We start from the raw sequence: 25509 nt of genomic DNA, 5'->3' as shown, positions 1-25509 counted from the left end.
GCTGTAAATAAGACCGAGCCAAAAATAGCAAAGCTCAGTGTCTCTGTTCTCTTCTTGTGACACGATCCTATGGTACAAGATGAGTAAGGACTATTATTAAGAGGCTGGAAACCATTCAAGGGTCAGCAGTCTTTTAAGCCCCCTCCCAGAGAGGAGACCAAGGAATTGACAGTCGTAAAAGATGAAAAATCTTGCAAAATTCTGCCACAAACCCTGGTGCACTCAAGTGATAGCTGATGTCTGCACAATTTCAGACCTGGAGAGCAAATGGGCTAAATACCGATTGGTTTACAAACTCTTAACCCCAATGCAAGAAGACGCAGCAGCAGTCGGCTCTCCTGGAAGGCCTCTTGTGAGGTGTTTAAGAGGATCAGCTGACTGCAGGAATGAAAATTCAACTGCACACAAGGATAGGGACCAGAGGGCGTGGGGGCGAACTGAGAAAGCCCCCTCCTTGCTCAATGGGCAGTAGAGTATAGCCTAGAGATAAGTAATCGCTTTCAGGCTCTCTCCACCAGTTCTGCGGTGGTGAATGCTTTGGAAGGAGCCTCACAGGGAAAAAATCGGAAGGCAACTGCTTCTACTGCAGGACACGGGATGTGTTGTCCTAGGAGTGGGGGTTCAATGACCACCATCCCCATAAGGAAAAGACGGGTGGTGGTGGTAGGGGATTCCCTCCTAAGAAGGACTGAACCATCCATCTGCCAACCGGACCGGCAATCTTGTGAGGTGGGCTGTTTACCGGGAGCTCGAATTCAGGATGCAAAACTGCTCAAGCCTTCGGAATACTACCCCTTCCTAATTCTGCCTGTGGGAACTAACGATATGGCCAAGAATGACCTTGAGCAGATTATTGCGGATTATGTGGCACTGGGAAGAAGGGTCAAAGAATTTGGAGCGCAAGTGGTGTTCTCGTCTATCCTTCCTGTTGAAAGGAAAGGGCTAGGTAGGGACCGTCGAATTGAGGAAGTAAATGCATGGTTACGCAGGTGGTATTGGAGAGAGGGCTTTGGATTCTTCAATTATGGGACGCTGTTCCAGGCACAAGGATTATTGGGAAGAGATGGGGTCCACCTAACCAAGACAGGAAGGAGCATTTTCGCAAGTAGGCTTGCAAACTTAGTGAGGAGAGCTTTAAACTAGGTTCGCTGAGGGACGGTGACTGAAACCCTGTGGGCAGAAAGGAACTTGGAGGCTGGGAAGAAATGCAAAGAGGAATGTACAACAAAAGTGGACCCTTGGTTCGAGTAGTGAGGGCAGGGAGATCGACTAGTTATCTAAAGTGTTTGTACACCAATGCCAGAAGCCTGGGTAACAAGCAGGAGGAATTAGAAGCCCTGGCTCAGTCCAAGAACTATGACTTGATTGGAATAACAGAGACTTGGTGGGATGACTCGCGTGACTGGAGTGCTGTCATGAAAGGGTATAAACTGTTCAGGAAGAACAGGCAAGGGAGAAAAGGTGGAGGGGTTGCACTGTATGTAAGAGAGCACTATGACTGCTCAGAACTCCAGTACATAGAGGGAGAAAAGCCTGTTGAGAATCTATGGGTCAAGCTTAGTGGTGTAGGCAGCACTGGAGATGTGGTGGTTGGTGTCTGCTACAGGCCTCTAAATCATGATGATGAGGTAGATGAGGCTTTTTTTAGACAACTGAGATAAGTTTCCGGATCGCAGGCTCTTGTTATCGTGGGGGACTTCAATTACCCTGACATCTATTGGGAGACCAATACGGTGGTACAAAAGCAGTCCAGGAAACTTCTGGAGAATGTTGGGGATCACTTCTTGGTACAAGTGCTGAAGGACCCAACCAGAGGTCGTGTGCGGCTTGACCTGCTGCTTACAAACAGGGAGAAACTAATGGGGAAGGTACAGATGGGTGACAACCTGGGAAGCAGTGATCATGAGATGGTAGACTTCAGGATTCTGAAGAAAGCAAGGAAAGAGTGCAGTAAATTACACACCTTGGACTTCAGAAAAGCAGACTTTGACTCCTTCTGATGGGCAGAATCCCCTGGGATGCTACCATGAAGGGAAAAGGAGTCCAGGAAAACTGGCAGTATTTTACGGAAGCCCCATTGAAGGCACAGAAAGAAACCGCCCCAATGCGCAGCAAGAGAAGTAAATATGGTAGGAGACCAGACTGGCTTACTGAGGAAATTCTTGGAAAACTTAGGCACAAAAAGGGAGCTTACGAAAAGTGGAAACTTGGACAGATGTCTAGGGAGGGGTATAAACGTATAGCTCGAGAATGCAGGGCAGTTATCAGGAAGCCGAAAGTTCAACTGGAATTGCGACTCGCGAGGAATGTGAAGGACAACAAGAAAAGTTTCTCCAGGCATGTTAGCAAGAAGAAGGTGATCAGAGAGGGTGACGGGCCCCTACTGTATGAGGGAGGTAACCCAGTGACAGATGATGTAGGGAAAGCTGAAGTACTTAATGCTTTCTTTGCCTCGGTCTTTACCTCTGCCTGGTTAGGTCCAGTGATGGTATCGCCAGAACAGATAAGTGGACAAAGCTGGCAGCAGGCTTTGTTGCAAGGGAAAGTCCCAGGACTGGTGTTCCTGTGGTATAGACTGTGGCTGTTTCTGAGGATCCTCATAAGGTTGGGAGGTTGTCTGTAGGAGAGAACAGGCCTGTCACCTAGGGCCTTCTGGAGTGTGGCATCCTAGTTAAGGATAGGTTGTAGGTCGTTAATAATTCGTTGCAATGGTTTGAGTTGGGGGCTGTAGGTGATGACCAGTGGTGTTCTGTTCTTGGCTTTTTTGGGCCTATTTTCTTGGCTGTTCTTGGCTGTTTCGTGCCAACAATGCCCAGATGCTTTGTATATTGGACAGACTTCAAACTCTCTCAGACAAAGAGTTAATGGGCACAAAACAGACATCAAAACGTTCCTGATCCACAAACCAGTTTGTCTACATTTTAATGGGGTGGGCCATTCTGTTAATGACTTAAGAGTTTGTGTTTTATTGAAGAAGAATTTCCAGTCTGCTTTAGAAAAGAGATGTTACTCACCGTAGTAACGGTGGTTCTTCGAGATGTGTCCCCGTGGGTGCTCCACAATAGGTGTCGGGCTCGCCCGGCGCCGCAGATCGGAAATCTTCCAGCAGTTTCTCCTGGATCGCGCATGCGCTGGCGCGCGCCGCTCCTCTCATGCCCCCGGCCACGTGCACGATCCAGTCCCCGCCAGTTCCTTGACCAACCGCCTCGAATGCTCCTGAAAAACACTAGACAGAGATCCGAAGCGGGGAGAGATGGGCGGGTTGTGGAGCACCCACGGGGACACATCTCGAAGAACCACCGTAACTACAGTGAGTAACTTCTCTTTCTTCACTGAGTGTCCCCGTGGGTGCTCCACGATAGGTGACTACCCAGCAGTAACCCAAGAAAGGAGGTGGGTAATCGGTTTATGTGCAGCTTGCCCCAGAAAGGACTGCTGTCGACAGACGGGTATCCTCTTGGAATACCCGATGTAGGGCATAATGCTTGGCGAAGGTGTTGTAGGATGACCAGGTCGCTGCTCTACAGATGTCTTTCAATGCGATGCCCTTGAAGAAGGCTGTTGACGATGCCACCGGCCTGGTGGAGTGAGTCCTAGGCGGGGCTAGCAAAGGAGTCTTTCGAAGCTCGTAGCACATTTTTATACAGGACACAATGTGCTTGGAAATTCTCTGTGAAGAGAGGCCTTCCCCTTTTGACTTGGGAACAAGAGACACTAGAAGCCTGTCCGTTTTCCGGAAGGATTTAGTTCTGTCTATGTAGAAGGCCAATGCCGCCCTCACGTCCAGGAGGTGCAGGCATGCCTCTTTGCTGGAGCTGTGAGGCTTCGGGTAAAACGAGGATAAAACTATTGGTTCGTTAAGATGGAACTCTGAAGAAACTTTTGGAACAAAGGCTGGGTGCAGCCGTAAGGTTACCGCCTCCTTTGAGAATACTGTGCAGGGCGGCGTTGCCATAACTCCTGCGAGCTCACTGACCCTGCGAGCTGACGTAACTGCAAGGAGGAAGGTTGTTTTTATCGTAAGGAGACGTAGGGGAACTGTGGCTAATGGTTCAAAAGGTGGACCCGTTAGCGTGCTGAGCACCAAGTCCAAGTTCCACAATGGTGGAAGCGGTTTCCGAGGGGGATACAGGTTTACCAACCCCTTCAAGAACCTGGTAACTATAGGATGGGCGAATACCGTGGGCCCCTCCTCTGTATGCCGAAGGGCTGATATAGCGGCAAGATGGACTTTTAGCGAGGATAAGGAAAGCTTGCCCCTCTTGAGGTCCAATAAGTATTCTAGTATTATTGGTATAGGAACATCAAGGGGAGCTAACTGCTTGGTGGAACACCAGGCTGTGAATCAAGTCCACTTATCCTTGTAAGTCTTCCTGGTGGAGGTCCTTCGGCTACTTTCCAGGACTACTTGTACTCCCTCCGTACATGTGCTTTCTAAGGAGCTGAGCCATGGATTAGCCATGCTTGTAGGCGCAGGCCCTGAGGGTGCAGGTGCACTATGGACCCCTGAGCCTGCGTGAGTAGGTCCGGAGCCACTGGTAGAGGGAGCAGTGGGCGGTCTGACATGCGCAGAAGCAAGGGAAACCATTGCTGCTGATCCCACGTTGGAACTACTAGTATCATGCGAGCTCTCTCCCTTCTGGCTTTCTGCAAGACCTTGTGGATAAGCGCTGTGGGGGGGAACGCGTAAAGCAGGGGGCCCTTCCATGAAATCATGGATGCGTCCCCCAGGGACCCCCACCCCACTCCTGCCCTGGAGCAGTACTGGGGACACTTCTTGTTGTGCTGGGTGGCAAACAGATTGATCTGGGGAAACCCCCATGTATGAAAGATTGGTCGTAGCAGATCGGAGCGGATCTGCCACTCGTGCATGAGTGCGAAGCGCCTGCTCAGCTGATCTGCTTTCACGTTGTGAGCACCCGGCAAGTACAAGGCTTTCAACGTGATGTTGTTGGCGATGCACCAGTTCCACAGTCGGACTGCTTCCGCACATAGGGCACAGGATCGGGCTCCTCCTTGTCGATTTATGTAAAACATAGTGGAGGTATTGTCTGTATTGATCCCGACTACTTTGCCGTATATGTGGTCTCGAAAATGTTTGCAGGCGTTGAACACTGCTCTGAGCTCCAGTATGTTTACGTGCAGTGTCTTTTCCGCAGGGGACCATAGCCCTTGCGTCACCTTGTCGCCGATGTGCGCTCCCCATCCTATGTGGGAGGCGTCGGTAGTAAGAAAAATAGAAATTTGTGGTTGGTGCAAAGGCACCCCTGCTAGCAGGTTCTTGGGGTTTACCCACCACGCCAGGGATCTGCGCACCTCTGCCGTGGGCGACACCACCCTGTGGACAGTGTGGGATGCCGGTTTGTAGACGCTCGCCAGCCAACGCTGCAGGCTTCGCATGTGCAATCTGGCATTTTGTACCACAAACGTCGCTGCTGCCATGTGACCCAGCAGCTACAAGCACGTCAAGACCGGCACCGTGGGGCTGTATGTGATGACTTGCACCAGCGAACTGATGGCGCGGAAGCGGGCGTCGGGTAGGTACACCCTTGCTGGGATAGGGTTTATGCGTGCACCTATGAACTCTATGTCTTGTGTGGGGTCGGTCTTTGACTTCGCGAGGTTGATGACTCGGCCCAGCGAAGAAATGGTGTCCGCTGTGACGCGGATCATGCGTCAGACCTCTGCCTTTGAGGCCCCTTTCAGTAGGCAGTCGTCCAGGTATGGGAATATAAATACCCCCTGTCTGTGCAGGTAGGCTGACACCACTGCCAGGGTTTTGGTAAAGACTCTGGGGGCCGAGGAGAGGCCGAACGGAAGAACCCTGTACTGGAAGTGTTCCTTGCCGACCATGAAGCGGAGGAAGCGCCTGTGTGCTGGGTGGATTGTTATATGAAAATACGCATCTTGTAAGTCGAGGGCTGCAAACCAATCTCCATCGTCCAGTTCCGTGAGTATGGCGGCGACTGTAATCATCCGAAAACGTTGCTTGCGTAAGTAGTGGTTGAGGCCCCGAAGATCTAAGATGGGCCTCCAGCCTCCTGTTTTCTTCTCTGTGAGGAGGTAGCGTGAATAAAAACCTTTCCCCTGGAATTGTTCCAGCACTCTTTCCACCGCCCCTATGAACATAAGGTGGTCCACCTCCTGCTTGAGCTTCGCCTCGTGGATAGCGTCCTGGAGGTCAGGCCTGGAAGGAGGCTTCATCGGTGGGAGTGACTGGAAGAGGATCGCGTAACCCGTGGCTATGATCTCCAGCACCCATTTGTCTGCGGTGATCTTTTGCCATTGGGAGTGAAACGGTCTGAGGCGATGCTGGAACATGAGATGAGAGTGGCATTGAGCGATGGTAGTGATAGTGCAGCCCTCGACATGCCCGTCAAACTTGTTGCCTTTGGGCCTGTCCCGAGGGTGTACGGCTTTGTTGAGAACGTCGCCTGGGAGTTCTGTACTGTTGCTGTTGTTGATGTTGCCCTTGGTCGTAGCCCCGTTGATACTGCGCACGCTGTGGTTGGTATGGGTAGCATCTTTGCTGAGGGTAATATTTTTTCTTCCTATATGGAGGAGTATAAATACCCAGGGTTCTAAGTGTAGCTCTCGAGTCCTTACTAGAGTGGAGGACCGAGTCAGTTGAATCTGCAAACAACTTTTGCGTGTCAAAGGGAAGATCCACGATCTTCGCCTGTAGGTCCCTCAGGATACCCGATGTCTGGCGCCAAGATTCTCTACATATGACCACTGCTGTAGCCGTTGAGCATGCTGCCATATCTGCCACATCCAGGGCGATCTGGACTCCTGTTCTCGCAGCTGCGTAGCCCTCTTGCACAATTGCCTTTCACACCGGCTTCTTATCTTCCGGAAGTGAATCCATGAGAGAAGTAAGCCTGGAGTAATTATCAAAATTATGGTTCGCTAGGTGTGCCGCATAATTTGCCACTCTCAGTAGCAGGGTGGAAGAGGAATATACCTTCCTGCCAAACAGCTCTAGCTTCTTGGCATCTTTGTCTGATCCCCCCGATTTATACTGAAAAGTCTTTGACCTCTGCTGGGATGACTCGACCACCAAAGAATTCGGTTGTGGGTGACTGAAGAGGAACTCCATGCCCTTTGCCGGGACGAAGTACTTCTTATCTGCTCTCTTGTTCATAGGCGGAGCGGAGGCCAGAGTCTGCCATATGGTAGTGGCTGACTCCATAATGGCTTCGTCCAGCGGGATAGCAATTTTGGATGAAGCCGGGGGTCTCAAATTTTTCAGGAGTTTGTGATGTTTCTCCTGCACTTCTGCCATTTGAATGCTTTGCGTGAAAGCCACCCTTTTAAACAGCTCCTGGAACTGTTTGAGGTCATCCGGGGGAGTGACAATCCCCAGGGGCCATGGCCTCATCTGGGGAGGATGAGGAGGAACCACTAGGATAAACCTCCCTCGAACTCTCAGGTTCCTGCGGCCGATGATATACCTGGTCGCTGGAGGATTGCGAAGGAAAGTCTCGGGGTTCTAAAATTAACTCCCCTTGAGATAACTGTGTTTCCATCCCCGATCGAGAGTGTCCACGGGGGTATTGGACGACCGGGGGGGGGACCTGCCCTTGGGCGTAGGCCTGGGGTGTCTGTGTCCAGCATGATAAGAACGACCATGACAGCACGGGCACGGGTCTGGGTATGGAGACCTGGACCACTCTCGGGGTGTGTACCCCCGACGTCTGGGAGAGCAAGACCTCCGCGATGACACAGATAGCAGTGAAACTGGTTTGTGGTAGTACTCCAGGGGATCCAATCCCAGAAAGGGTGAAGGTGGCCCAAGCCATGGTAACATTGGTTGGAGGAATGGAGAAGGAGGTTCTGAATAGGCCGGTGGAGACCCAGGCCTTCTGGGCAGCGTGTGTAGCACAGGGAGAGGGCTTGTTGTCAGTAGCAGCGCAGCCCTGTCCGGAGAAGGGCTGCAGTGCCGGGTTTTTGTTCTTGCCTTTCCCCTTCCCTGCGGGGCTGGCACCGCCCCCTCCCGCGCCGGGGATCTCGGCCCCGCTGTTGGCACCGCGCTCGGCTCGCTCAGCTGTGGTGCCGCGTGGGTAACGTCCTCCGGTGCCTGTTGGCCCTGCACCGTTGGTGCCGCGGGGGTCGGTGCCGCCAGTTCTGGCGCTTGCCTGGCCAACACTCTAGGCGCCGCACGTGCCGGCTGTTTTGTAACCGGAGGCTCAGCCTCTGCCACGTGCGCTGCCGCGCTGCCGCTTGCCTGAGTATGTGGCTGGGGGCTGTGTGCTCCACCCGTCCCGCTCGCTGAAACTGCCGGCAAGGATTGAGCTGGGGAGAGTTTCCTCCGTTTCTGCACCGAGGGGGTCAAAGAAGCTGCCTTCCTCTTGTGGAACCCAGAGGGCCCTTCTGGTTGAGGCCTCTCTGGCAAGTCTGGCTGGAGGGCCTTGTCAAACAGGAGCATTTTAAGACGCATTTCTCTGTCTTTCCTGGCCCTAGCTGTGAGCTTAGCACAGTGGGAACACTTCTGGGTAACGTGTGATTCCCCCAGGCATCGGATACATTCACCGTGCCCATCAGAGGCCGGCATAGCTTCACGGCAAGACTCACACTTTTCAAAGCCTGAAGAGGCCATCGTGGTGAGTCTTTTACTGTTAATAGGGTACTTAGCACTTAATCCGTGCCTGTTTACCCGAATTGCGGACACTGGCCTGCAGGGCAGCGGGCGGCCTACTGGCCTTACGTCCACTCTTCTTCTCCGCTCCTCTCTCTCTTTTTATTATACGTATATATATATTTTTTTTTGATATTCTCTTTGTCCTCTTTTTTTTTTTTTTTACCGGAAAAAAACCCCAACAATTTACATGTAGAAACACTATCTAATCTGACTCCGGCCGTAGCCTGAGCGGATTCCGTCTGCAGCCGATGGCAGTTGAGAAGGAACTGGCGGGGACCGGATCGCGCACGTGGCTGGGGGCGCGCAGGTGAGTGGTGCGCGCTGGCGCATGCACGATCCAGGAGAAACTGCTGGAAGATTTCTGATCTGCGGCGCCGGGCGAGCCCGACACCTATTGTGGAGCACCCACGGGGACACTCGATGAAGAAGAGAAGCTGCTGAACTCTCTTTCATATTCAAATTTGACACATTAACACATGGTTTGAACCAGGATGCAAATTTTCTGGGACATTATAGGGGCTCTTTGGCATACTTGGCTTCATCTATTCTTGACTCCCCACCCCCGCTCTCTGATTTGCTCACCTTGATAATTTTTTTCTCATTTGTCAACTTTGATTACTCTTTTGGTTCTCTGTGCCTTAAATATTGAGTCTGTTCTGGTATGGCTATGGTCTGAAGAAGTGGGTCTGTCCCACCAAAGCTCATCACCTAATAAATTATTTTGTTAGTATTTAAAGTGCTACTTGACTGCTTTTTTGTTTTGATAGGAAAAGGTGATCGCTGCCCACAAGCGGCACAAGAAAGGAATATCCCTGATCAGCAACTACCTAAAATAAAAAAGTAAATTTGAGATTATGACTCTACAAAAGAGAGGTGAAAAAGGAAAAGCCAAAGCTAAGAATAAAAGGGGAAAGGTTATCCCTAAGTAGGAAAAAAAAATAGTGTGAGTGCTGAAATCTCAAACAAGATACAAAAGGGGTCTGCTTGAAGAACATCATTACACTGAAACTCATGCAAAGATTTAAGAAAAGTATTGAACACAGATTAAAACTCAAGTTACTGTTCAACACTGGAATAGATGTAACGTTCGCGAGTGACTCTGTAACAAGGCGCAATGCCTACCATTTTCTTTTGGCAAAAGAAAAGCTTCTAAGCATGCTAGAAACGGTAACTGGAAACACTCCTCATGCTAAAAAATGCAGGGGGGAGAGGGAAGTCACTATTTTAATAATGCTGCTCAATTATCTGGAAATAATGCCAAAGCGGAGCACACAGAGAAACTATGACAAACCTGATCTGCTATATGAAGAGGAAACTGAGGCACACCATCTCATGACTTTTGATGTGTGACCAGTGAGATAATTCACTCTAAACCAGGGGTTGGCAACCTGCGGCTCTCTGAGGAGCCACTTGTGGCTGTTGGCGCTGCCACCACTGACTCCCACTGCAGCTCCCTGTGCTGCCCCCACTGACGTAATGGAGCTAAATTGAATCGTTTAACGGCTGGCACTGAACCAGTTCAATTTAGCTCCATTATTTCACTGGGGGCCATGCAGGGAGCTGCACACGCTGCACGTGGGGGAAGCCGAATCTTCCCCTGCCAGAGCTGCCCAGCCACGCTAAGGAGGGGAGGCAGGGGGAGGCTTCCTATGAGTGCAGCTTCCCTCCCTGTGAGGCCAGTGCCTCCTCCCAGGCAGTGCAGCACTCCCCAGCAGCTACTGGAGCCTGAAGCTGCATCCGGCAGTGCAAGGTCAGCTCCTCCAGGACCCAGCCCAGCTTCCCACCCGGCCCCAAGACCCAGTGAGCCCAGCGCTGGTGCCACTGGGTGGGGAGAGGCTAGGGAAGCTGCAGGCACTTTCTGGCCTGAGACATTTCAGGGAGGACCCACAGTGCATGTGGAGGGGAGAGCAGAGGGTGGGCAAGTGTGATCCAGGTTCAGTGGGCAGGCTGAGGCAGGGCGACTGAGGTGGATTAAACCTGGGGGCGGGAGTGGGGTTTAGTGCTGGTAGGGATTAAGCCTGGGGATGGGGGGTGAAGCTTGGGGGTAGCAGGAAGATTTGGGGGCTGAGGCAGGTAAAGCCCGGAGATGGTGGTAACAGCTTTCTAACTGGACAGATCATTGTGTGACTGTTCTTAGAGCGGGCTGACAAAAAGTGCAGTCGGACGTCATTTATTAACAACCGTCTCGTATTCACACGCACTGTGGCTCCTGGAGTGCTGCTTTTGTAACTGAATTTGAAAAAACCGGCTCTTCTTTCTTGCTATTTCGGTTGCAGAGCCCTGCCCTCAACCATCGTAAAGGGTAGAAGCCATTGAAACCTTGCCTGCACAGAGAACAATTAGGGTTCCTGCTGTCCTAGCGAGCTGATTTGTCAGTTATTTCATTTTTTCTATCTGTCTGTTCAATTCTCTTTATCTCAGTTAACATTTATCAGAATTATCCAGATCTGGAAACGTGGGTCTGCCCCACAAAAGCTCATCCCCTAACACACGATATTGTCAGCCTGTAAAGTGCTACAGGACTGCTTGTTTGTTGGAAAGTGAGCAAGAGATGTGTGTCTATAACATCAACTGGCAACACAGTGTGCCTCTGTGAATATGCTAACCGCTTTTCTACTGTACTCTCAATAAACAAGGTGCATTACCTCTTCCCTGGACAATAACCCAGTGTGCTTTTTATCAGCGTAACACCAGCTGCCAAGACAAACCAGCCTGCCTCCCGCCAGTGCCCCAGCCCAAACCAAACAGCCCCCAGCAATGCCCCAGTCCAGCCCCAGACACCACCCCAGCCTTCCAGCAGCCAGGCATGGTTCCAGCCCAGCCCAGCCCTGCCCTGCCCCACAACAGCCGTAGCTACCCAGCCTGCTCACAACCCTATTGGGGGCACAGCCCAGCCCTACCCCATGTGGGGCAGGTGGAAGCAGTGGGAGCTGACCAAGCAATGGGGGAGGCAGGTGCAGAGTGGGGTGGGTGGCAGCCGTGGGAGCTGACCCAGCAATGGGGGAGGCAGGTGCAGAGTGGGGTGGGTGGAAGCAGTGGGAGCTGGCCCAGCAATGGGGGGCGGGTGCAGAGTGGGGCGGGTGGCAGCCGTGGGCACTGGCCCAGCAATGGGGGGGAAGGTGCAGAGTGGGGCGGGTGGAAGAAGTGGGAGCTGGCCCAGCAATAGGGGGCTGGTGCAGAGTGGGGTGGGTGGCAGCCATGGGAGCTGGCCCAGCAATGGGGGGGGGGGGGGTGCAGAGTGGGGCGGGTGGCAGCCGTGGGAGCTGACCCAGCAATGGGGGGGGGCAGGTGCAGAGTGGGGCGGGTGGCAGGCGTGGGAGCTGGCCCAGCAATGAGGGGGCAGGTGCAGAGTGGGGCGGGTGGAAGCAGTGGGAGCTGACCCAGCAATGGGGGGGGGGGGGGGGGGCGGTGCAGAGTGGGGCGGGTGGCAGCCGTGGGAGCTAGCCCAGCAATGGGGGGGCAGGTGCAGAGTGGGGCGGGTGGCAGCCGTGGGCACTGGCCCAGCAATGCGGGGGCGGGTGGAAGCAGTGGGAGTTGACCCAGCAATGGGGGGGGGCAGGTGCAGAGTGGGGCGGGTGGCAGCCGTGGGAGCTGGCCCAGCAATGGTGGGGCGGGTGCAGAGTGGGGCGGGTGGAAGCAGTGGGAGCTGACCCAGCAATGGGGCGGGGGCGGTGCAGAGTGGGGCGGGTGGCAGCCATGGGAGCTAGCCCAGCAATGGGGGGGCAGGTGCAGAGTGGGGCGGGTGGCAGCCGTGGGCACTGGCCCAGCAATGGGGGGGCGGGTGGAAGCAGTGGGAGTTGACCCAGCAATGTGGGGGGGCAGGTGCAGAGTGGGACGGGTGGCAGCCGTGGGAGCTGGCCCAGCAATGGGGGGGCGGGTGGCAGCCGTGGGAGCTGGCCCAGCAATGGGGGGGCGGGTGGAAGCAGTGGGAGCTGGCCCAGCAATGGGGGGGCAGGTGCAGAGTGGGGTGGGTGGCAGCCGTGGGCACTGGCCCAGCAATGGGGGGGCGGGTGGCAGCCGTGGGAGCTGGACCAGCAATGGGGGGGCAGGTGCAGAGTGGGGTGGGTGGCAGCCGTGGGCACTGGCCCAGCAATGGGGGGACGGGTGGCAGCCGTGGGCGCTGGCCCAGCAATGGGGGGGCAGGTGCAGAGTGGGGCGGGTGGCAGCCGTGGGCGCTGGCCCAGCCATGGGGGGCAGGGTGAGAGAAGGCAGCGAGGCTGGTTTCTCCTGCAGCACCCATGGCTGCCAGGACCCGGAGTTTTGGCCAGCCCCTGCCCCCACACACACCTTGTTCTCCTCCAGGAACTTGAGCTTGATGGCCACGTCGGCCCGCAGCTTCTCGTACTTCTCCTTGTGGTTCTGGAAGTGGCTCTGGGCGGCCTCCAGGCGACACAAGGTGCTGGCGTCCCGTGGGCCCAGGCTTAGCTCCTCCAGGTCTGTGCGGTAGGCATCGTACTCCAACCTGCAGGGACAGGGATCAGAGCCACCCTGCCCCCTCCATGCCCCCCCCATCATCATCCCCACTGTTTCATCTGCAGTGCCCGAGCCCCCTGCCCGCCCATGGCAGCCATAGCTCATTGCTCCCCAGGCTGTCCCCTCAGCCCTGCTCAGACCCCACCTGCCAGGAGAGCCCTACCCCACTGCTCCCCTTGCTGGTGTGTAGTTTGACTGTCACAGCGTAACCCAGCCTCCCAGCAAGTGTGACACAATGCACAGGGAGACGGCTCTAAGCCTCGTGGGTCCCTTGGGGCAGCGACTCGCGATGATGGTTTTGCCAAACGTTCGAGGGAGGAGGGTCCATTGCTTTTCTGTGCAGGCAAACAGCTGTCTCCAGGGACCTTTCCAGTGTGTCTGCTGGCTCAGGAGGGACACAGGAATTAGCCCAAGCATGGAGAGCTGGCGGATCAGGAGGGGGCAGTCAGCCTGAAGCTCTAGCAGGGGAAGTGGGGACACTCGTGTGTGGGGGCAGTGGTGGGAGGGTGGGGTTTATTGGCTAGTGAGGCCTGGGGACATGGTTTGCTGAGAGCAGCTCTGCATAAGGTGGAGAGCAGTGACTTGTCTGTTGGGATGGTCCTTCATCTGTGCAGGAATCTAGCCCACTCTCCCAGCACGTGCCTGGGAAGAGCCCTGGGTGCTGGGATGAGGGAGGAAGGCACAGAATGCTTCAAGGGGCCCAGGCAGGCAGGTGGGCCAACAGAAAGTCACATGCAACATAGCAAGCAGCTGGGGAGGGGAGGGTTAGTGGAATATGAGCCCCTTCGAAATGCTCCTGTGGTAATGACTTGCCCAAGGAGGGAGCTGAGCTGCCCTGCTCTGCGGCAGGGTCTAGGAACAGCCATGGGTGCTGAGACCAAGGATGGAGAGTCCCACCACCCTGGCTGTTTGGAATGGCGAGCCACCTGCTGCTGGAGCACGGGCCTCAAATTCCTTCTCCGTGGAGGAGGCAGAAGGGGCCTCTCAGCAACACATGGCTGCGGATAGCACAGGTGCGCCAGAGCCGCTTCTCAACACAACTGCAGCCCAGGAAGGGAACGGTCCCAGGTTTGTGTCTGCTGGGGCGCACAGCGCTGTAACTAGGGGGCATCCACTTAACGTCAGTGCAAATCCCAGAGGCCAAATGAGGCTGGTGCTTGCATGGTGCCTCCGGGTACTGCCCTGCTGGGTACAGTGTAACAATGCTGTCGCTCAGGATGCTGCTATCCTAGCCAGAGCACAAGGAGAATGCAAAAGAGCTTGCAAACAGAAGCAACTAACAGGGAGTTTAGAGGGGTCGTATGGAGGGAGATAGATACATGTGACATTTTTAAAAACCTTTTAGTAGTAGTAGTAGGCATCCCTCAGTCTGCATAGACTATGGACGCACCCTTTAAAGTTTCAATTGAGGACTTCATTTACAGTGTCTACTGTGACTATGAAGACCGACACGAGAGTGACAGTCCTTGCTGCATCTCTTGCAGATGTAGTGGGTGTCTGGCAAGTCCTTAGTGTGCTTTCTGTGCGCTCGCTTTTCCTCTGCTAGCTGTCTGATCTTCAACTCGCCCTTCTGAAGGCCCTTGTGTAACCCCTGCCTCCATCTGACGCGGTCGTCTGCTAGTTCTTCCCAGTTGTCCAGCTCAATGTCTACCTCTCTGAGGTCTCTCTTGCAGACATCTTTGTAGCGCAACTGGGGGCGTCTGGGAGGTCTTTTGCCACAGGCTAGTTCACCATACAGGATGTCTTTGGGAATCCTTCCATCATTCATCCTGTGGACGTGGCCAAGCCAGCGGAGCCGATGCTGCCTGAGGAGGGTGTGCATGGTTGGGATTCCAGCTTGCTCGAGGACGGCGGTGTTGGTCACTCTGTCCTTCCATGATATTCCAAGGATGCGCCTGAGGCAGCGCAAGTGGAAGACGTTCAGCATCTTTTCCTGGCGGGCATACAGGGTCCAAGTCTCGCTGCCATAAAGGAGGGTGCTGAGGATGCAGGCTCTGTAGACTTGCATTTTGGTGTGAGTGTACAGCTTGTTGTTATTCCACACTCTCTTGCTGAGTCTGGACAGAGTTGTGGCCGCTTTTCCGATCCTCCTCTTTAGCTCAGTGTCCAACGACAGGGTGTCAGTGATGGTGGACCCGAGGTAAACGAACTCGTGGATGACCTCTAACGTATAGTTGTCAATGCTGATTGATGGGGATTCAGCAACATCCTGACCAAGTACGTTTGTCTTCTTTAGGCTGATGGTAAGCCCAAAGTCCTTGCACGCTTTGGAGAACTGATCCAGCAGTTTTTGAAGCTGGTCTTCTGTGTGAGACACTACAGCAGCATCGTCTGCGAACAGCATGTCTCTGATGAGGACTTCCCGCACCTTAGACTTAGCTTTCAGCCTTGCAAGGTTAAACAGTTTCCCATCAGATCTTGTGTGCAGCAAGATGCCCTCTGTTGAAGATCCAAAGGCACGTTTCAGGAGGAGTGCGAAGAAGATCCCGAACAATGTCGGAGCAAGCACGCATCCTTGTTTGACGCCGCTCCTGATTCTGAAAGCATCCGATAAAGCGCTGTCATATTGGATGGGTCCTCTCATGTCTTTGTGGAACGACTGGATCAGCTTGAGTAACCGTGCAGGACAGCCTATCTTGTGGAGCAGTTTGAACAGACCACCCTGCTGACCAAGTCAAAGTTCTCCTGCAGCTGCCTTAGAGAGAAGACCGTGTCAACGGTAGACTTCTCTGCACGGAATCTGCACTGAGATTCGGGGTACACCCTCTCAGCAATCTTCTGGAGTCTGCCAAGGATGATGCGAGCGAACAGTTTACCAGTGACACTTAGGAGGGAGATTCCATGGTAGTTGTAGCAGTTGCTTCTGTCTCCCCCCCCCACTTTTTTTTTTTTTGGTATAAAAACCTTTTAAACTAAACTAAAACCAAAACTACCTGTTTAAATAAGAACTCTACCAACAATCTAATTTTCTGCAGCAGGAAATGCAGGCAGAAGTCAGCAGTAGAGTGGGGGTTATCCTGTCTATTGCACCCAGTGCAGCGTGTGTGACTACTTGCTCTATGGATGGGTGGCGTATATGTGCATTGCGTGCAAGGAGCTCCTGGCCCTCAGAGACCATGTGAGGGCTTTGGCGACCCGGATGGCTGAACTGGAGGCACGGAGGCAGGCACAGAGGTACAGAGGTGACACTTTCCGGCATACTGTAGAACTGTCTCACCCCTTTCAGACAGCCCCTGTGCTGCTGAGGAGGGCAAAAGGCTCACGGAAGGAGAACATTCAACTGGAGCAGAGGGAAACTATCCCATCGTGGGGACCCTCCTTCCAGATGATGCTCTCTGGGGGAGGGAACCCCAGTCAGCAGGAAAAAGCAGGTGTTAGTTATGGAGGATCTGATCATTAGAAACATAGGTAGATGGGTTTGTGACGACCAGGAGAACTGTGCGGTGACTTGCCTGACTGGTGCAAAGGCTGCGGATCTCTCAAGACAGCGAGAGAGACTTATGTGGAGGGCTGGAGAGGAGCTGGTGGTCGTGGTACGTGTAGGTACCAATGACTTTGGCTCTGGAGACCACATTTAGGCTTCTAGGAAAGAGACTGACATGCAGGACCTCTGTGGTAGCATTCTCTGAAATGCTTCCAGTTCCACGGGCAGGGCCAGGTGGGCAGACAGAACTTCAGAGTCTCAATGGGTGGGTGAGGCAATGGCATGGAGAGGAGGGGCTTAGAATCATTAGGAACTGGGGAAACTTTTGGGGAAGGGGGAGCCTGTCCAGGAAGGATGGACTGCACCCTAAACCAAAGCGGAACCAGACTGCTAGTGCTTAACATGAAAAAGGTAACAGAGATCGCCGTGTTCGTCTATATTCTAGCAAAACAAAAAGGCAGTCCAGTAGCACTTTAAAGACTAACAAAATAATTTATTAGGTGGTGAGCTTTCGTGGGACAGAGCAGTTTTTAAATTAAGGGCTGGGGGAAAGCTGAGGGGTGCAGAGGAGCACATGGATCTGACAGAGAGATTTCTTATGGAAGGGCCAATAAATAGGGATTCTCTATAGTCTAATAAGAAAGAAAGGATTGAAGAAAATAAAATATATGTAAGATCAGATGAGAAAAATCAAATGAAAAAGAGAATCTTAGACATCAAGAAATGGCAGACAGTTAAATAGTGACAAATTTTTAAAGTGCTTATATACAAAAGCTAGAAGCCTAAACAAGAGGACGGGTGAATTAGAGTGCCTTGTATTAAAAGAGGATATTGCTATAATAAGCATAACAGAAACTTGGTGGAATGAGGACATTCAATGTGACACAATCATACCAGGGTACAAAATATACCGGAATGACAGAACAGGCCGTGCTGGTGGGGGAGCAGCAGTATATATATATATATGAAAGAAAATGTTGAATTAAATGAAGTAAAAATCTTAAATGAATTAAAATGTTTAATAGAATCACTATGGATAGTAAGTGTGTGCTCTAATAAGAATATCGCCGTAGGGATATATTACTGACCATCTGACCAGGATAGTGAGAGCAACAACGAAATGCTAAGGGAGATGAGAGGCAATCAAAACAAAAAACTCAGTAACAATGAGGAGTTCATTTATCTCCATATTAACAGGTACACGGGATGCAGAGATAAAATTTCTTGATACCTTCAATGACTGCTTCTTGGAGCAGCTAGTTCTGGAACCCAAAAGGGGAGACAGTTCTTGATTTAGTCCTAAGTGGAGCACAGGATCTGGTTTAAGAGGTAAATATAACTGGACTGCTTGGAAATAGTGACCACATTGTAACAAAATTTAACATCCCCATGACTGGGAAAGCACGTCAGCAGTCCAGCTCTGTGGCATTTAATTTCAGAAAGGGAAACTACCCAAAAAAGAGGTTAGTTAAACAGAAATTAAAAGGTGCAGTGCACCATGGCTTAACAACCAGGCAAAAGAAACAGCGAAAGACAAAGCAGCATGGTTTAAAGAGTGGAAGTTAAATCCCAGTCAGTAAAATAGAAAGGAGCGTACATTCTGTTAAGTGTAAAGACATAATAAGAAAAGCCAAAAGGGAGTTTGAAGAACAGAACAGCTAGCCAAAAATGTAAACCGCAATAGCAAAATGTTTTTAAGTACATCAGAGGAAGGAAGCCTGCTAAATAACCAGTAGGGGAACTAGATTATCAACAAGCTAAGAGAGCACTCAAGGATAATAAGGCCATTGCAGAGATACTGAATGAATTCTTTGCTTCAGTCTTCATCGCTGAGGCTGTTGGGGAGATTCCCAAACCTGAGCCATTCTTTTTAGGTGACACATCACAGGAATTGTCCAGACAGAGGTGTCATTAGAGAAGTTTACAGAACAAATTGATAAAACAATAGTAACAAGTCACCAGGACCAGATGGCATTCACACAAGAGTTCTGAAAGAACTCAAACATGCAATTGTGGAACTATTAACTGTGGTTTGTAATTTATCCTTTAAATCAGCTTCTGTACCTCTTGACTGGAAGACAGCTAACGTAACATACATATTTAAAAAGGGCTCTAGGATGATTCTGGCAACTACAGACCACTAAGTCTAACGTAAGCACCAGGCAAATTAGTCAAAACTTCAGTAAAGAATCGAAGTGTTACAAATGATCTGGTAAAAGGAGCTAACAGAGAGGTGGCAAAATTCACTGATGATACTAAACAGCTCAAGAGAGTTAAGAACAAAGCAGACAGTGAAGAGCTTCAGAAAGGTCTCTCATAATTAAATGACTAGGCAAAAAAGTTGCAAATGATTTTTAATATTGATAAATGTAAAGTAATGCACATTGGAAAAAATAATCCCAATTACACACACAAAATCCTGGGGAACAAAAAGCAGTCAAGTAGCACTTTAAAGACTAGCAAAATAGTTTATTAGGTGAGCTTTCGTGGGACAGACCCACTTCTTCAGACCATAGCCAGACCAGAACAGACTCAATATTTAAGACACAGAGAACCAAAAACAGGAAGCAAGGAGGACAAATCAGAAAAAGATAATCAAGGTGAGCTAATCAGAGAGTGGAGGGGTGGGGGGGAAGATCAAGAATTAGACTGAGCCAAGTATGCAGACGAGCCCCTATAGTGACTCAGAAAGTTCCCATCACGATTTAAACCATGTGTTAATGTGCCAAATTTGAATATAAAAGTCAGCTCGTCCCCTTCTCTTTCTAAAACGTTGCGATAATGTCTCTTCAGTAACACACATACCTTGAGGTCATTGACAGAATGCCCCATTCCATTAAAATGTTGACTAACTGGTTTGTGGATCTGGAGCGTTTTGATGTCTGTTTTGTACCCGTTGCGCAGGAACACCATCCCTGATGCCACCACAGGCAATCTGGTGTCTGACCTCTGTAACTTTGTTCTCACACACAATCATTTCTGTTTTGGGGACAATTTATACCTCCAGATTAGTGGAAGTGCTATGGGCACCCACATGGCCCCAAAATATGCTAATATATTTACGGCTGACCTGGAACAACGATTCCTCAGCTCTCGTCCCCTATTACCGCTCCTCTACTTAAGATACATTGATGACATCTTTATGATTTGGACCCATGGTACATAGGCTCTAGAAGAATTCCACAGAGACTTTAACAATCTACACCCCACCATCAACTTATGCCTCGATTACAACATGCAAGAGATACATTTCCTGGACACTACAGTACTAATCAAGGATGGCCTGATCAGTACCACACTGTACCGAAAACCTACTGATCACTATACTTATCTACACCCTTCTAGTTTCCATCCTGCACACGTGACTAGATCCATTGTTTACAGTCAAGCTCTTAGGTACAATCGCATTTGCTCTGACCCAACTGACAGAGACCAAAAACTACAAGAACTTTACCAAATATTCATAAACCTGAATTACCCACCAGCAGAAGTAAAAAAACAAATTGACAGGGCCAGACGAATACCCAGAGACCAGCTGCTCCAAGATCGGCCCAAAAAAGCCAAGAACAGAACATCACTGGTCATCACCTACAGCCCCCAACTCAGACCACTGCAACGAATTATTAAAGACCTACAACCTATTCTTAATCAGGATGCTACACTCTAGAAGGCCCTGGGTGACATGCCTGTTCTCTCCTACAGACAACCTCCCAACCACATGAGGATCCTCACTAACAGCCACAGTCTATACCCCAGGAACACTGTCCTGGAACCTTTCCCTGAAACAAAGCCCGCTGCCATCTTTGTCCACATATCTTCTCTGGAAATACCGTCACTGGACCTAACCAGGTTACTCACAGAATCACGGGCACTTTCTCATGCTCCTCTGCTAACATCATATATGCCATCATGTGCCAACAATGCCCAGATGCTTTGTATATTGGACAGACTTCTAACTCCCTTAGACAAAGGGTCAACGGGCACAAAACAGACATCAAAACACTCCAGATCCACAAACCAGTTAGTCAACATTTTAATGGAATGGGGCATTCTGTCAATGACCTCAAGGTATGTGTGTTACTGAAGAGAAATTATCGCAACATTTTAGAAAGAGAAGTGGACGAGCTGACTTTTATATTCAAATTCGGCACATTAACACATGGTTTAAATCGTGATGGGAACTTTCTGAGTCACTATAGGGGCTCGTCTGCATACTTGGCTCAGTCTAATTCTTGATCTTCCCCCCCACCCCTCCACTCTCTGATTTGCTCACCTTATCTTTTTCTGATTTGTCCTCCTTGCTTCCTGTTTTTGGTTCTCTGTGTCTTAAATATTGAGTCTGTTCTGGTCTGGCTATGGTCTGAAGAAGTGGGTCTGTCCCACGAAAGCTCACCTAATAAACTATTTTGCTAGTCTTTAAAGTGCTACTTGACTGCTTTTTGTTTTGATAGTGTATAGACTAGCACGGCTTCCTCTCTGTTACTATTTAAAATCCTGGGGACTAATTTAGCTATAACTGTACAAGACAGATCCTGGAGTCGCTGTGGATAGTTCTCTGAAAACACCCACTCAATGTGCTGCACGAGTCAAAAAGGCAAACAGAATGCTAGGGATCATTTTAAAAGGGATGGAGAATAAGACAGAGACTATCTTATTGCCTCTGTATAAATCCATGGTACTCTCACATCTTGTTAACTGCATACAAATGTGGTCGTCTCATCTTAAAAAAGATATATGGGTATTGGAAAAGGTTCAGAAGAGGGCAACACAAATGCTGAGGGGTTTGGAACAGGTGCCATATGAAGAAAGATTGAAAAGACGGACTTTTCATCTTCGGAAAAAGGAGACTAAGGGGGGATATGACAGCAATGTATAAAATCATGATTGGTGTGGAAAAAGTGAATAAGGAAAAGTTATTTACTTGCTCCCATAACAAAAGAACTAGGAGTCAACAAATGAAATTAATGGGTAGCAGATTTAAAACTAACAGGAAGTTTTTCTTAACACAGCACATGCTCAGCCTGTGGAACTCCTTGCTACAGGATGCTGTGAAAATCAAGACTAACAGGGTTCAAAACAGAACTAGATAAATTCATGGAGGTTGGTCCATCCATAACTATTGGCCAGGATGGGTATGGACATGGATGTCAGGAGAGGGATTGCTTTGGTGATTATCTGTTCTGTTCACTCCCTGTGGGGTGCCTGGCATTGGCCTCTGTCAGAAGACAGGATATTGGGCTAGATGGGCCTTGGGTCTGACCTAGTGTGGCCGTTCTTATTTGTTTGTGCTCCCCGCTGAGAGCGTGGAAACAAATACCAAGGAGGAAACCAGTGCTGCCCTTGTGTGTGCTGAGCCTGTGAACCTTTCTGGAACCAGCAAGGAAAGTAGCAAAGGGCAGGAGAGAGCCTCTAACCATTCACTTGTTTGTATGAAATGGGGTGGTCTAAAACTGTACCTGAGGGGCCAAAGATGGTTGTGGGTGTACAAGAAAATGAGGAGGTGGTGGTTGTGGCTCAGCAGAGCTATGCTTCCTCAGAGCCCAATGAAGGTGAATTGATGCTCAAAGCTCCTACAGAAGAGGTTCCTTGTGATTTGTCCAAACAGTTTTCTGTCACTGAAAGGAGTGCAAGTGATTTGGTTGCAAGAAATTAAGAGAAATATGTCTGGAGAAGATAGCTTATTTGTAGAGAGGCTTATTTCAATTCCTAATGGCCAAGATTTTTCTGTGAAAAATGACAGATGTTGATTTGGAAAGATCCCACGTGAACAGTTCTGAAGTGGTTTGAGGGGGACTGAGACTCATTTCAGATAAAGTGGAGACTCTCATGGAATCTGAACTGCCCTGTGATGACCAAATGGCTGTGCTTAGGCAGTGTGCTTGGAAGACAAAGCAGCTTGATTCAGTAAGTGAATGCTGCATGTCTCCAATTCAGAGGACAGACTTGGTAGCTGAGTGTGCAGAGCAGAACAAGAAGTTATTCACCTTGTGCAGTAACAATGGCTCTTTGTGATACACCCCCCTAGGAGTTCTCCACTGTGAGTGCATGTGCGCCCCAAGCATCTAAGTGTAGATTTTTGGCAGTAGCGTTCATTGAGCCCAGACGTGTGCTCTCCCTGCCACGTGGGCTGCCTCCAGGCTATGTAGCACTCCATGGGTGACAGCCCCTTGCTTCCTTCTCCACTGCAGAGCCCAATGGAGGACTGCAAAACACAGGGACACACACCTCAGAGAACCATCGTTACTGCACAAGGCGAGTAACTTCCTCTTCTTCTTCCACTGTCAGTGACTCCCAAGCAGCACTCAACACTGGAGGGTGGGACTTCAGAGTGGAGTCGTACTACCTAGAGTACTGTGGAGTCAAAGAGGGCATTGGGAGCCAAATGTTCTTTGATCACCTAGGCTGCGTCTACACGTGCACGCTACTTCGAAGTAGCGGCAGTAACTTCGAAATAGCGCCCGTCACGTCTACACGTGTTGGGCGCTATTTCGAAGTTGAAATCGACGTTAGGCGGCGAGACGTCGAAGTCGCTAACCCCATGAGGGGATGGGAATAGCGCCCTACTTCGACGTTCAACATCGAAGTAGGGACGTGTAGACGATCCGCGTCCCGCAACATCGAAATAGCGGGGTCCTCCATGGCGGCCATCAGCTGGGGGGTTGAGAGATACTCTCTCTCCAGCCCTTGCGGGGCTCTGTGGTCACCGTGGGCAGCAGCCCTTAGCCCAGGGCTTCTGGCTGCTGCTGCTGCAGCTGGGGGTCCGTGCTGCATATACAGGGTCTGCAACTAGTTGTTGGCTCTGTGTATCTTGCACTGTTTAATGAAAGTGTGTCTGGGAGGGGCCCTTTAAGGGAGCGACTTGCTGTTGAGTCCGCCCCGTGACCCTGTCTGCAGCTGTGCCTGGCTCCCTTATTTCGATGTGTGCTACTTTGGCGTGTAGACGTTCCCTCGCTGCGCCTATTTCGATGTCGGGCTGCGCAACGTCGAAGTTGAACATCGACGTTGCCAGCCCTGGAGGACGTGTAGACGTTATTCGTCGAAATAGCCTATTTCGATGTCGCAACATCGAAATAAGCTATTTCGATGTTGGGTGCACGTGTAGACGTAGCCCTAATGTTCCGTGAGTGTGTGGGCAGAGGTCTAAGGACTATCCTACAGAGAGCGGAGATAGGAACATCTAAGGAACGCAACAAGGTAGAAACAGACCTCACGGAGAGCACGTCGACCCAGGAGGGGAACATGCTGTGCCCTCTCTAATCATGATTAATGCAATCAGAGACCCGTTTCGACAGTGTTTCAGCCAATATCGTACCTTGGAAATCATTCTGTGCTGAGGGGATTTCCTACCGTTCTTAGTCCTGTGCGAGTACAATGCCAGTGATTGTCTAATATGGAGCATATGCAAAATCATCTCCCTGCTGTCACAAAGCTCTTGTGGGAAGAACTAGGAGATGGGTCTGTTCATTTACCTGGAAATGCAGATAGTGGTGGGAAACTTGAGATGTGGTCTTAAAAAGGGCCATGAATGGCAAGCGTGACAACAGGGCTGCTATTTCTCTTACATACCTAGTTGAGGAGATGCCAGGTACAAATAGGTCATCTCTTGTACATGTGTCTTCACAGACATGTGAGAGAGAACAGACTCCAAGGGAGGTCTAGTCAAAGCCCCGAGAACAAAGTTAACATCCCAGGCTGGAGAGGGTGGTGTGACAAGTGAGAAGAGATTCTCAGCGCCCTTAAGAAATCTATGCATCCAGCCATTGAGCAAACACAGAATATCTGTCTACCTGGTGGTGGAAGGACATTTTCACTGCTACAATATGTCTTAACAGAGCCAAGTAAAGTTTTTGACCTTCTGAGGTCTCAAACACAGTGTAAAATCAGAGGGAGGGAAGACAAAGTTAGGTCCATGTGAGTAGACTACCTATGACTTAGAATAGTTTCCACGTTGTAGGTATGTTACATAGTCACTTTGGCTGTGCAGTGACACATCTTTCAGCTCCTCAGAGCTTTCTGTCTCTAGACTTGCAGCTTCTCTCTTTCCACTGCAGCAGACCAGTGCTTGGTTCTGAGCTTAGGGAGTGGCCCCTCATTAGACAATGGCCGAGGTAGGGAAAGATGGTTAATCCCTTGGTCCTTAGATGTGCGGTGACCACTGCCAGGACCTTTGAGAAGACTCTTGGTGCCCTGCTGAGGCCAAAGGACAGCACGCTGTATGAGAAGTATTGTTCCACTACCACGCATCTGAGAACTGTCCGTGTGATGTGGGGATGGTGACATGAAAATAAGCATCTTGCAGGTAAAGACTGGACAGCCAATCCCCCTCCTGTAGTGCAGGGATGATCGTGGCTAGGGTTACCATCTTGAATCTTTGACAGAGTACATACAGGTTCAGTTTTCTGAGGTCTAAAATGGGTCTCCAGTCCCATTTTCTTCTGCGTGAGGAAACAGTATGAGTAGAAGCCCCTTCCCCTGTGCTCGGTGGGCACTTCCTCTATGGCTCCCAGCTGTAGAAGACGTTGCGCTTCATACACAACCACACTCATGAGGGGGTCCCTGAAAAGGGACAGGGTTGGGGTTTGGAGATGAACAGGATGACAGAGCCAGTGTGTACAATCTTTAAGGCCCACTTGGTGGTGGCGATGGCTCGTCATGCAAGGTAGAATGTTGCTAGCCTCAAGCTGCAGATGGTGTGCAAGTTGGTGGGAAGTCCACAATCATTGGTAACGTCTGTTATTGAATGGTGACGGCTTATACCTGCAACTGAACTGTTCGCTTGGCTTACATCTCATAGAAATCGTTTGGATGCCGAAGGTATGCAAGGTGACCCTTGAGTCCTTGAGGGAATGAAGTGTGGTGTTTGTGTTCCCCACAAACAGATGGGACATTTCCAAAGGCAGGTCCTCAACAGTGGAAGCAGACAGGGGGCTGCAGACAGGGGAGTTTAAGAGGGAGAGCAAGCGATCCCACC

At 50.7% G+C, this 25509-nt stretch overlaps 1 protein-coding gene across 6 annotated transcripts in view; it reads right to left on the bottom strand.

Moving 5' to 3' along the window:
* Positions 1-25509, bottom strand: part of ARFIP2 (ARF interacting protein 2) — a 53271-nt gene that overhangs the window by 3698 nt on the left and 24064 nt on the right. For 4 of the 6 annotated variants that reach the window (XM_075010388.1, XM_075010571.1, XM_075010482.1 and 1 more), the window contains one exon: positions 12929-13103. In XM_075010388.1, coding sequence (XP_074866489.1) covers positions 12929-13103 — 175 coding nt within the window. Of the gene's footprint in view, positions 1-2463; positions 2618-10794; positions 10966-12928; positions 13104-25509 lie in introns of those variants that run through there. The other 2 variants (XM_075010658.1, XM_075010739.1) reach the window with 2 other exon arrangements.

The sequence above is a fragment of the Carettochelys insculpta genome, chromosome 1, assembly GCF_033958435.1.
Source record: "Carettochelys insculpta isolate YL-2023 chromosome 1, ASM3395843v1, whole genome shotgun sequence".
NCBI classification, from domain to species: Eukaryota; Metazoa; Chordata; order Testudines; family Carettochelyidae; genus Carettochelys; species Carettochelys insculpta.
This window is presented reverse-complemented; position numbering and strand designations above follow the sequence as displayed.